Source organism: Echeneis naucrates, chromosome 7 (genome assembly GCF_900963305.1).
Source record: "Echeneis naucrates chromosome 7, fEcheNa1.1, whole genome shotgun sequence".
In the NCBI taxonomy this organism is placed as follows: domain Eukaryota; kingdom Metazoa; phylum Chordata; class Actinopteri; order Carangiformes; family Echeneidae; genus Echeneis; species Echeneis naucrates.
Genome location: NC_042517.1, coordinates 3,245,532 through 3,257,858, shown reverse-complemented (window position 1 = coordinate 3,257,858; position 12,327 = coordinate 3,245,532). Strand labels below are relative to the sequence as shown.

At 40.4% G+C, this 12,327-nt stretch overlaps 2 protein-coding genes across 2 annotated transcripts; one reads left to right on the top strand and one right to left on the bottom strand.

Moving 5' to 3' along the window:
• Positions 1 to 1,054: 1,054 nt before the first annotated feature.
• On the bottom strand, positions 1,055 to 2,815 carry LOC115046827 (trypsin). Its single transcript, XM_029507452.1, has 5 exons — positions 2,761 to 2,815; positions 2,419 to 2,572; positions 2,138 to 2,276; positions 1,812 to 2,066; positions 1,055 to 1,210 (listed from the first exon to the last, which is right to left on the bottom strand). Exons 1-5 carry the CDS (start codon positions 2,813 to 2,815, stop codon positions 1,055 to 1,057), a joined length of 759 nt encoding a protein of 252 aa, XP_029363312.1.
• Positions 2,816 to 6,786: 3,971 nt separating this feature from the next.
• On the top strand, positions 6,787 to 11,967 carry LOC115046826 (trypsin). The gene is made up of 5 exons (XM_029507451.1): positions 6,787 to 6,841; positions 9,057 to 9,216; positions 10,886 to 11,027; positions 11,110 to 11,376; positions 11,797 to 11,967. Exons 1-5 carry the CDS (start codon positions 6,787 to 6,789, stop codon positions 11,965 to 11,967), a joined length of 795 nt encoding a protein of 264 aa, XP_029363311.1.
• Positions 11,968 to 12,327: the final 360 nt, after the last annotated feature.

The window sequence follows — 12,327 nt, the reverse complement described above, 5'->3', positions numbered from 1 at the left end:
ACTGTTGACTCTTTACCTGGTTAGTGTCTTCCCTTGAGCAGTTAGGAAATATGAAACACCAGGGTTACTTTAAGCCACAAAAGAAACATGCACATTAGTGTAGTCATTTGAACAAACGTAAATACCTCGGGCTGCACTTATCTGAACAGGAAACCACACCAGTATGCCAGTCTGAGAGTCAAGTGGTATATCAACAGAAGGGATATACGGATATACAGAAGGGAAGTTTTTCTTCCATTTGTTTCCAGAAAAATAGAAACGTGCCATCAAAAATACAACAATATTGTACAAGTATTGTTTACTTATATTGAACAGAAACAAATAGACTCAACAAGCCATATGAGCTGTTCCCAGGCATCATCTTTTTTCAAGACTTGTGATCCTGTTGTCACCTACATAATACAGATGAACACGGTTTCAACACGGTGGGAATTTAAATCTTTTTTTAATCATGTAAAGGCAGACCAACAGATGGGTACAAACAACATCAGAATCAGAAACGCTTTATTAATCCCCGGGGAAAAATTGGTCGCATACACAAATGTTTTATTTATTCATTTAGAACTGTGGATGCTGTGTTTTGGTTTGACAGCCTGAAAGGTGGAACATGAGAGGCGTTTAGCATTTCGATGGCCACACAAAAATGTCTCGATTCAATTGGAAATACAGAAAATACTGATTAATGGAGCGGGTTGATAATCCAATATTATTATAAATTTTAACCATATTGTCCAGGTCTACTCTAACACACTTAACACTCTAACCCATCTGCTATGACTGTTACAACGGCTACTACAACTACTTCTAATAATAATAATAATAATCATGGGGTTTAGCTCTGTATCTTATTTCCAAACAATAAATGAATATAAAAAATACAGACTCGTTAGCATATAAATACATTTCCAGGAAAAACATGAAACCAAGAAATGACTGAACAGCAAGACTTAAAAGTGAGTAAAATACAAATTTAGCAGTGGGGAAAAAGGAAATGAATGTCATGGAACAGCTTGTGTTTTTAATTGAAACAATCTGGATCTCAGCAGTCTGCTCATCATTTTGTGTGGGTGTCGATTATCCATTTGATCCACTGAACGTAGTTCCTCACTTTTGTGTAAACCCCAGGGAAGTACGGGTTAGCACAGCTGATACCCCACGAGACAATGCCCTCGAAGTTTCCATTGCAGATGAGGGGACCGCCGGAATCACCCTGCAGGTCACAGAGACAAATCAGAGATCATAAACTATCTTTTTTTTTTAAAGAGTGCACAGTTTTCAGTATTAACTGTCTAACTGGCCTTCTTCCTTTGCACTTGACGTCTTGCTATTGCCAGTCATAAAAAAGATGACAAGGGACAATTAGCATGTAGCATGCAAAGAGAAACATGTTGATATTAAAGTCTTTAATAAATTATTTAATTGGCTCAAGCAGGAAGAAAACCCAGGTTAAACTTAAAAACATTTATACTGCACTGCACTACCACAGGTATCCACTGGAGTTAAAGATGCGATCACATTTTGATTTACTGGCTTTTGTAATTATGACTAATGGCTGGCCATGAAATTTAGTACAGGAATTCACACGCCAAGATCTGCTGGGCCAAAGTACAGCCTCACAGAACTACTAGCACGGCCACAGATGTTTGGTGATGTTCATCTGTTTCATAATGACCCAGCAACGATGAAAAGAGGCTACATAAAAACATTAACTGCTTGTTAGTCATGAAATATATTTGCATATTGAGCCACAAAAAAAAGAAATTAATGTCAAAATTGGTTTAGACTGAAGAGCAACAAAGCTCTTCCTGTACCTGACAGGAATCTTTGCCACCCAGTCGAGATCCAGCACACAGCATATTTGAGGTGATCCTGCCCCAGTAGTAATAGGTGCAGTAACGCTGCACTCTCACGTCCACAGCACGCAGCACGGGGGAGAGGTAGTAACTGTAAATCTGTGTCACCCCCCAGCCGCTCACTGTGCAGACATCATCAACAAGCTCGGGGGTGTCTTCATCAGGCAGCTTGGCCGGCTGGACGTTGGCGTTGAGCTGTGCTGGCTCGCTGAGCTGCGGCAGACACCAAAAGTTATGGCACCCCGTCTACGAGTGTGTGCAGAGCTCCATGTTCTCCTGCCTACCTTGATGAGCATGATGTCGTTGTTGAATGTCCTGTAGTTGTAATTGTGGACATATATTTTTGAGACATTGAAGACCTGTTCATATCCCTCTGTTGTGGTCAGGCTGTGTTCACTCAACACCACTCTCATCAGGCTGCTCCTGGGGGCCGAAAGCAGACATGAGGTGCATCAGAATCTGCTCTCCAACTGCAAAGTCCACATTTTACATCTACGATTTCACTAATAAACCAACAAGACATTCTGCCTCTCCAGGCAAGTACCTTCAGATCATCAATACTTACGGTCTCCAGCAGTGGGCAGCAGACACCACCCACTGAGGGTGCACTAAGGTCCCTCCACAGTAGTGCTCCCAGCTCTCAGACTGCAGGGACGCCTGATACTTGATGGAGTATGGACGAACCTCCTGACCTCCAATAATCCTCCCTGCAAACGCCTCTGTGGATGGAGAGAACAAACAGACCTCTGGCCTCAAACCGTCTTATTTGATCATAATAGTTGCTGCTTTAGAAAAAAGAAGAAGAAGAAGAAGACGCTCGAAAGGGCATGAAATAGAAGAGTAGAAAAATTCATCCACATCAGTTTTTTTTATTATTATTATTTTATATCTACCCAGGAGATCTTACCTGATACTGAGAAAGTCAAAAGCAACAGCACAGTAGACATTTTCAGTGAACCCATGTTTCTAGTTAAAACCTGTAATGGCAAAAAATGAAAAAAATAAAAATAAAATGTGACTTTAAGCAGATCCTATTTAATCAAATGGATTTGAGTAAATAAAAAAGATATGTGCAACTTTGTGGCTGAACTTTTAAATGTGAAATATGGCCCAGCTCCGGTTTCTGACAGCTATAGTCATTTTCTAGATCAGAAATCCTTATTATTAGTATTTATTATTATTTTTTGTGCATATAATAAATGAGACATATAATAAATGAGCAACTGAACAACCCGCCGTAAAGTATCTTAATGAGCCGTAATTCAATGCGTCTCAGAGTCTTGCTTAAAAGATAAAATCCACAACGATGCATCATCATACTACAAATAAAGCACAAATTAGCGATGATAAAATTTTACTTTGTCTTGCAAGCTGCAAAATGTTTCCTCAGTACATTTGTTTTTCTATTTCAAACATTATGCTCCCCCTGAAATGTGGGCAGACGCGTCTGTGTTAATTATTAAACGTGAAAGAAATGACCTTCTACATACCTCCAATGTCCGAACACAGCAACCTTCAGATTACATCCAACTGTTGGAGCCAATGTTGTCTTGTTCCCTTTTATAGTGTCACTGTATCTTTACCCAATTTCTTTGTTCAAAGTATATTATCCTCCAGCTCTGTGCTGCGACAATCTCAGACAGCAACAATGAGACTGACCTACTACATGACAAAGCTGAGGCCTTTTCTTGTATTATGTCCGTTGCACCTTGGGATATGAAGGTATTTAGGCTGGGAACACCTCTCCAGAGTCATAACCATCATCATCATCATCGTCACCCGGTTATGGACACAGTAAATATTTACAGTCTAGATGTATTTTAAAATCTGCTCGATAAAAGGAATGTTTTGTTGTACAATATACTTTCTTAAAAAGTCAGCGATGGATGGATCTGATTGAGCAGCAGCTTATTCTTGTACGACGATTATTTGAATGCATCTTTGCAATTTTACAAATCAACACACCAGATCTATGAAAATAATTGGGTCATGATGGACAGTAGTGCTTCACGTGACTGGCCGCGGTGATCACAATGCAACATGTTGAGGTGCTAACCAAGCTGTCTGTCGAGACGTTCAGTATATTACTAACATGCCGTTTTCTAGAAAGATCGCATTACAACCAAGTATTTCTTTATTAATTTCCTTTTAAATCTCTATGAATCACGAACTCTCTGAGGATGTATAGAAAGCCTGTGAACACTTCATTCTTCTCAGGTTACTCTCTGACTGAGCTGTTTGTTCTCTCCATTACAAAAGGCTATAAACTACACACAGGCTTGTGCTTCTGCTGACTACACACCCTGCTTTTGTTATACACACAAGTGCAGTATCACACTGATTTAATACACTGTTAAACCACTGATGCCTCATTACTATAGGTTTGAAATGTAAAAGAATAATGAATTATTCAGTGGCTCCCAAGTATGATTCATAAAACTAATGCTTCTGGCTAATAAAATTAATACTGTCCTAACAAATAATGATAATGCAGCTTTTAACACAACCATTAGCAAACAAACTGAAAACTATAACACCTTTCTTGGCTGAAAAATTGTGGAGATTACATCAAGAAATGTGGCAAATGTGTGTTTTAGACTTGGTCTAATTCAAAGCAGCTGATTTTGACACCATATCAACCAAATCAAAATGCAAACGCAATATTGATATAGACTTTATTTTGTAAGTTTAAAAGTTACAGTTCTTTTGAAATCGCTCCTGTTGCACTAATAATGTACACTAATTCAAATTTTTATTCTTATAAGGTAGCTCTTATCTATTAAAAGTACTTAAATATAATTTACTGAATGCTTTCTTTAGATTAACAAAATAAGGCCTTTCTCTTGAATATGGAACTGATAGTTTAATAAGCATTCAGAATATTATGTCACGCACACTGCATTTAATTCTATGTGTAGAAAAGCTGACGGCCATAATCCCAGTTCAAAGTTAATTTAATGTCTCTCACTATGAAAACATAAATCCTTCATCGTACTGTAAGCTGTCTGTCCTTCAACTGGATATTGTCTGACATAAATCTGAATTTTTCTTATTTAGTATTGAAGTGATCTCTCGTGGGGGGGGTCCGAGGCATTCCCATCACATCAAGCCGAACGCTCCAAGATTTCCTGAACAGTGTAACATCCCACTGGAAACAACAATAATATATACCAATCACATGGAAAATAGGTCATTAAGTGTATTAAAAAAAAAATATATATATATATATATACCTGCTGTCAGTTTACACTAACTTAGCATTTCATTCCTGCTGAGGGCTCGATCTGCTGCCATAGTTCTACTCTTCAAGGACTTCAAGGAAATGATGGCACATTTGCTGAGCTGTAAAATAAATTATTGGACTCTTTGGAGCATTTGAACCAGATCTGAGTTGATGATATTTTTTTCCAAAGGGGGAACTGCTGAAGGGGTTTATGAGGAAGTCATTGCTGAGTTACTGGTGCTGTAGCAGAAGTGATGCTGGCACTGATAAGACCTCAGCGTCGCCTCACTCCAGGGCCTGTAAAGCCAAGATTATCTCTGGTTCTTCGCGACTCCTCTCCAGCAAAACATTTTGTTACAGAGTCATGAATTAATTATTTTTGAGCCGAGCGAGCTGAGTTTATTCTTCTCATGTCAGTAATTAAAAACAAGTAGATTATAAACTTCAAGTGCTTTTAAAATCATTCAGGAAACACGTCTGTTTTCTCAACTCAAGGTCAAGTTTTTTTAATTTCTTGCACAACTACATTTCAGGGGCTTCACCCCTAACTAAGCAAAAGATGAAAAACCTAATTATTTCAAACAACTACATAGTTTTTTTTAATTAGTTTTTTCTATTATTTTTGTATACGCAACAGTGAATGAGAAGAACTGAAGAACCTGAAGTATAAAAATCGCAAAAAAAAAAAGCCTTCTGTTTCCACTCAGCTGATAAGTTTACAGTGAGTGTATTAAAACCGACAGGCCGGTTCTGGATTAAGTCTCTTTTGTGTGTGTGTGTGTGTGTGTGTGTCTGTGAGTGTGTTGTACAGTTGGCTTTTCATTCCAGGGTCAGACAGACGAATGTGAGAACAGGGGAGCTGGCAGCCATGTGCAATAATGATGACAGCACTTTGACTGAGGAGTAGGTCATGTGGAAAAAAAGCCGTGGTCAGCACTCAAGGGATGAAAGAGGTACCAAAAGCCCGGCCACAGCTATCAGTAGCAGGGAGGGCAACAGAGAGAGGGCTATTAGCCAGCTGAGGTTAGGAACTCCACAGAGGGATGATATCAGTGATGAGACCCGTCTCGGCTGCGCTCTATTTTTAATGACACAGCCTTAGAATGGATGTGGAGCAGCAGTGCCGGCTTGACCCGACCCGACACAAAAGCATTTGCTGCTTGTAATCAGTCAGAACCCTCATTTATCCTTCCTGGGGAAATCAATGAGCAGAGACTGTATGATGATGAAGGACTGCAGACGCCCCTTTCTCTTTCATTTGGAATGACAGCAGCCCATTTGATCCACATTAGGAGCCCCAATGAGAGGCTGAAATATGTCAAATAAAGGGGACAGCTGACACAGATACAACATCAGAGTAGCTCTGCAGAAACATGATAAAACTCTGCAGGAGGATCTAACGCTCAGGTTCATGAAATTAGAATACACCCACAATACATCCTTCACCTTTTATGGGACAGTAAATGGGCCTGGATTAAACAGGCAATTACATAAACAATGGACGGGTATAGGACAGCTCGAGCAGCTACATGCTACAGGCCGGGCTGTGGAAGCTTCAATTATATATCCCTGCAGCACGAGGAGGTGACCATGGAAACGGAAATAAGAACTAAAAGAAACCCGAGAGTGCAGGTGCGATGACTTCCCGTTAAGATTAGCACAACCTGAAGCCTCTCTTTGTGTGTAGACTGCTGCTCCCATTGTGTCACTATGGACCTGCCATCTTTACTGCTTTGTCTACTGCTGGACGTCCTGGCTGTAAATTGTGAGTAAACCACTTTATCTTGGATTTAGAGGTTATTTATGAAAGGGCTGTAGGTGAAGTTAAGCCTACAATGGCTGAATAGTTGGGATAAATACTTCGTTATTCTGGAAAAAGAAAAAACGAACAAACACATAGCAGCAGTTTTGGGTTGATAAGTTAGATTACTGAATGTGTATCTAATATGCAATTAGTAACCCTTTTATTGATGTTTTAAAAACATCCCTCTTAGACGGGGTTCTCTGAGTGCTGATGCTCCCCTGAAAGGATGTTTTGGCAAGAAAAAAAAAAATTGGGACTCAGAGCTCTTTCCATCTGGGCAGAGTGTCTTACTGCTTTAAATCATAAGTTGCACAAGCAGAGTGATGTTAAAAAAGGGACACAAACTTGACTTCCAATGAGTAAATATTATAACAAATTCTGTTAAAGCTCTCAAAGGGTTTAGGGTTAGACCCTAACCCTAAACCCTAACCCCCTAACCCTAACCATTGCCATGATTCTGTAAGCATTTATTGTTTAAGTCGCTGATCTTGTTTACATTTTTAAATGTTGTATCACATTATACTCATTGCGTACCTCCTATACATGCATGTTGTGACTCAGTACGCCAAAGAAATGTTTGGTAGAGATGAATGGGGATAAACAGGTGGCGATAAAGAGCTTTTGAGCTAAAAAAAAAAAAAAAAAGGTCAGTGAAAGTGTTCATGAAAAGAAATTGAAGCCTCAGTGACACAAGATGAAGGCTAACAACAACAACAACAACAAAAGAAAAGACAATAGGTAATTGTGGCCAACACCCCCTTTTGTGTCTGCTGATTATGTCACAAGATAAAGTGTGAAAAGGGGGCTCTGATAAACATCTTTAATGGGATCTAGGTCTACGATCTGAAGTGTGCAGCTCCACCAACACTGCAGCTTTTACTTTCTTTTCACTTTTGACAGTGCAGATGCTCTATGGATTTATCTACATTCATGGGCAGCAAATAGTGATTTACATGCAACTGTGGAGTCACCAACTCCTCCAAAGTATCCAAACATGTCAACATATTTTATTCTACACAATTCAGCCTGGTGATACTTAATAGGAGAACCATTGTTCAAGGTTCAATTCCAAAGACTTACATAATGCTACTCGTATCAGTGTGTGTGTGTGTGTGTACGTTTATCTCACTGTATAGAGTTACCATTTTGTTTTTGTCACGCACCATTGCTGCTAATTGTAGCTTGGGATTGATAACTGCGACAACAATGACACGGTGTTGTTTCACCTCAGCTGGCTCTCGGTCACTGTGATGGACCTTTATGCTCATTAAGTTTCAAGTTTTCGAGCCATGGACAGATTTTAGAAATACTGAGGTCACTTTAGCAGCTTTAGCAATAAACACTGTTTGTGTACTAGTCTAGAAATAAATAACAGCTGAGAGTTCAACATCAAACTTCATTCCTCTACTCTCCAAGACGTTAACCAGCCTCCAATCAGAAGCAGTAGCCCAGCTCAGAGGACGCATTATAACTTAAATCAAGCGGCAATCACCACCAACTGCCACCAGTGAGAAACAAAAATACTCCATTCAAACCAAAATAACTGGCGGCCATGACAGTGAGGCTGATGCACCACAACAATATCTACAGCAAAGAGAAAAGAGGTGTCAACACATACAAATGCACCGCCGCTAGCTGTTTTAAAGGACCTGTACGGTTCTTGTTTAGATCTGGTTTTAACTGACGCAACACAAGAAGAGCCAGAGCACCTTGGATGAACACTTAAGCTCATGATATGTTTTATATTTAAAATCTAAAAACCAGTATTTTATTTTGAAACAAACTGCTTTGAATTTTGAACTTGAGTAAAATGTACCTGGTTATTTTCCCACCTTTGCTTTTAATGATTCAGGGCAGCACACAAACAGCAGAAATTAAATATCAACAGTGTGCCAGTCAGTGTGATTGTGTGTGTGTGAGTAGCTTTGTGTAAACATGAAATCTATAAAATCAATCGTAAACTTTGTATTTCAGAGATGAGATTGTTCTTTCATCGATCTTTTAAACCTGATGTGTCTGTATGGTGAAGGCCTCCGTTACTGCTTTTATTGTTCTTGCTGATGTTACGACTGCAATAAAACGTGTCACAGATGTTTTTCCTTTGTCTGGTTTGCACAAAAACCTTGTGTGCTTCCTCATCCGAGCTGATCTTTATTTCCCTCTGGATGTGTTGCAGGTCTAGACGTTGCTCAGGAGCGTATCGTGGGAGGTTACGCTCCAGTTCCATATTCAATCAAGTACATCGTGTCAATACAGACAACAGAGCGTCAGCACATCTGTGGAGGCTCCTTGATAAATAAGTATTGGACAATCACAGCAGCACACTGTAACATCGGGTAAGCCTTTTCTTTTGTCCCCCCGTCTTTCTCTTTTCATTTTATTATCTATTTCTACTGAGTATAAAAGTCGCATGACCTTGGGCAGAAACCCTCAACTTGAAATGGTAACGTGAACCCCAGTTCAGGGAACTTTGTGTCCTGAGTTAGGTTTTGTCTGCAGAAAATAAAAGGCCGAACGATGACTGGAAACCTTTGAATACGAGATTTCAGTCATTTCCAGCCATATCAGGTATTTAGCTCTGCGAGTTATCACGACTGGGGAGAAAACACACGAAAGTGATACAAAGGCACCAGTTAGACTGGAGCTGGAGATGGCCCCGTGGCTCACTGACAACACAACAGACTCTGATATTAATTACAAACAGTTTGGCTCTTACACTTAATAATTTTATACGAAGTCTGGTGTTTGATCTGGCCTCTATTGTAACAAGAGTTTGTCAGCAAATTCATATTGGCCTTTTGTCAAATGGCATACAATTATCAGCGGCATCGAATTTCCAGAATGTCAGTTTTCTCCCCCTTCCCCATCAGTCAATTAAAATCTGACCTGTTTGGAGCAGTTAGTTGTCCAATAACAACTTGTGAACCTGAATTTTACGAAAAGAAGAAGAAAAAAAAAGAACACAACACAATATTAGTGTGTAGTTTGCTCTGTAATTGTTGCATGTCTGAACAGAAAGAACACATCACGTAAAATTTTTGTGTGCTGTGTTAGGAATAAACCAAGCAGGCGTTTTAAAAAAAATTGTAAATCATTCTGGTAACAGAAAAGAAGATGCTCCATCTAGATAAGTGTGTCAGTACCAAGAAGTAGGTTTTGCTTGTGGCGGCTTACTTTCTTTAATGTCCAAATGGCACAGAGCCATCATTCACGTTATTACTTAGAGCAGTTTTTCCTCCTTTGACATGCTCATGTATTGTGAGAAAAACCATTGAAAATAAGGCCCAAAGGGACGTTTCCTTTTCTAGCATTTTGTTGCAGCAGGACAAATACATATGTAACTTATAACTCACATTAACGGATCTGTTCAACGTCCCAGTGCAATAGAGACGGCACCACTGAGCTGAAGCCATGATTAATAACAATAATAACAACGTCGAAACAATCGAAACAAAATGAAAAATCATCTGTCTACGTCAAACACTGATAATATCACACATTTGAAGTCCTACGTCTGCTACCTCCGTCAATAAAACGTTTTGTAGCCACCTTGGGATATAGATCGACAAAAGAAAATGTTCTAACCTTTTAAAAATGTTTGAGTGGAATAGAAAAAATAAAAAAGCAATCTCAGCAAAAGTTCACAGCTCCTCCTCTCGCCTCAAAGCACAATTTTCTCCCACAATCAGACCTGATTGTGAAAAAATAAGACCTGTAATGTTTGTTTGCTTTCGTGCCGACAGCTAAGCTAATCAACGGCTAGCTGTCGTTCCATATGTCGACAGAATGATCTCAAGCTTCTCACGTAACTTCCAGTTACAGAGAGGCCGAGTGGAGGGAACCCTAACCCTGCTGGCACCAGAGAAGTTAGGAGTTGTTCTAACTTAAAATAATGAAACAGACCTGAAACAAACAACCTGAAACAGTCAACAGTTAATGTGAAAGAGAACCGTTGGACTGCCATGAGCAGATATCTGCATTAAAACATGCATCTTCTCTCTGCAGGATAAAAAATATGCTGATAGTGGCGGGAGACTACTCTCTGACCATCTATGAGGGCTCAGAGCAAGAAATCATGCCCCATCTTTTGGTCCCGCACCCTGAGTACAACGCGACCACCAACAACAATGACATAATGCTCATAAAAGTACATTTTCTTTGGTTTTGCTCAGTAACTCAGTGAGTTTCTGCCTGTTTACTGATCACGCCGTCCTCCGTGTCTTTTGCAGTTGAGGGCCCCGATTTACCTGAACCACTATGTTTCCATCGCCCTGCTGCCCAGGCAGGACGCCTCCATAGCGGAGGGCCGGATGTGTCGCGTGTCAGGCTGGGGGTTCACCAGCCCCAACGGAGGCGAGATCCCCTCGACCCTCCGCACCGTCAAGCTCCCCATCGTCTCCACGCAGAAGTGCAACAGCAGCGAGTCCTATCAGGGCGGCATCACAGAAAACATGCTCTGTGCCGGCTTCAGTGCTGGTGGAAAGGACGCCTGTCAGGTGAGCGGAAACTTTCTCCCTGTGTATGTAGAATTTTAGAATTCATGAAATCGGGATGTAACGTACGCATCACAACGAAACAAATAAAAGCTTGACATTTAGATTTGAATTCTCAGGTCGTCACACGTGTATCAGTGTGCGCTCATTTTGGGTTCTTCTAAATTTAGTTGCCACTTTTATGATATTACAACTATTTCATTTAAAAATGCGAGCATATAGCAAACATTATGAATCAGATTAATCCATAACTCAAATCAGTCTTTAGCAGTTAAATCAGAGGCATTTGTTGCCGCTCTATAACAGCTGGACACTTTAGTTTTAAGCAGATGTCACAGTTGGGGATGAACCCCATAAGAGTCGACTGGCCTGGTGGCTTATTTTTCTGTGACGGTCGCTGATGTTTGTGTCCTGCCGGGTCAGGGGGACTCCGGGGGACCGCTTGTGTGCGAAGGCCGGCTCTTCGGCCTGGTGTCCTGGGGGACAGGCTGCGCCGAGGCCAGGTTTCCTGGAGTCTACACCGCAGTTTCCAAGTACCGCCGCTGGATAGACAACATCGTATTTAATTACTACAGCAGGTGTCATAAGGATTAGGGCCCGGCTCGCCGAGATGATACTCCTCGTTTTAGTTTAATGTGTATGTTCTTTTTATCGTTGGTGCACATTTGATTTCATGGGTTAAAGGAATAATCCAACAACTTCGAATACACGCATTTACTATTTCTGTAAACTCTTAATATGAAGCTGTAGCTCGCAGGTCACCTCTGTCAGGCATAAAGACTGGAAACAAGGGGAAACAGCCGTAAACAGAAGAAACCAATTGTTTTACATTCTCCACCTTAAAGCTGGAAGGACAGGTGTGGTAGTGGACGGCCGGATTGCCCAGTAATGTGAAAATATTCCTTCACGTTTCCAAGCTTGAATATTTATCATTGGATCTGTTTATAGACGGAA

Bases quoted from the DNA above. Each gene is read 5' to 3' on its own strand.
- LOC115046827 (XM_029507452.1), bottom strand. From the start codon at position 2,815: ATGGGTTCACTGAAAATGTCTACTGTGCTGTTGCTTTTGACTTTCTCA. The intron at 2,573-2,760 runs GTAAGATCTCCT...CTCCATCCACAG, and splicing joins TTTGACTTTCTCAGTATCAG to AGGCGTTTGCAGGGAGGATT. The intron at 2,277-2,418 runs GTAAGTATTGAT...TTCGGCCCCCAG, and splicing joins GCTGCCCACTGCTGGAGACC to GAGCAGCCTGATGAGAGTGG.
- LOC115046826 (XM_029507451.1), top strand. From the start codon at position 6,787: ATGGACCTGCCATCTTTACTGCTTTGTCTACTGCTGGACGTCCTGGCT. The intron at 9,217-10,885 runs GTAAGCCTTTTC...TTCTCTCTGCAG, and splicing joins GCAGCACACTGTAACATCGG to GATAAAAAATATGCTGATAG. The intron at 11,377-11,796 runs GTGAGCGGAAAC...CTGCCGGGTCAG, and splicing joins GTGGAAAGGACGCCTGTCAG to GGGGACTCCGGGGGACCGCT.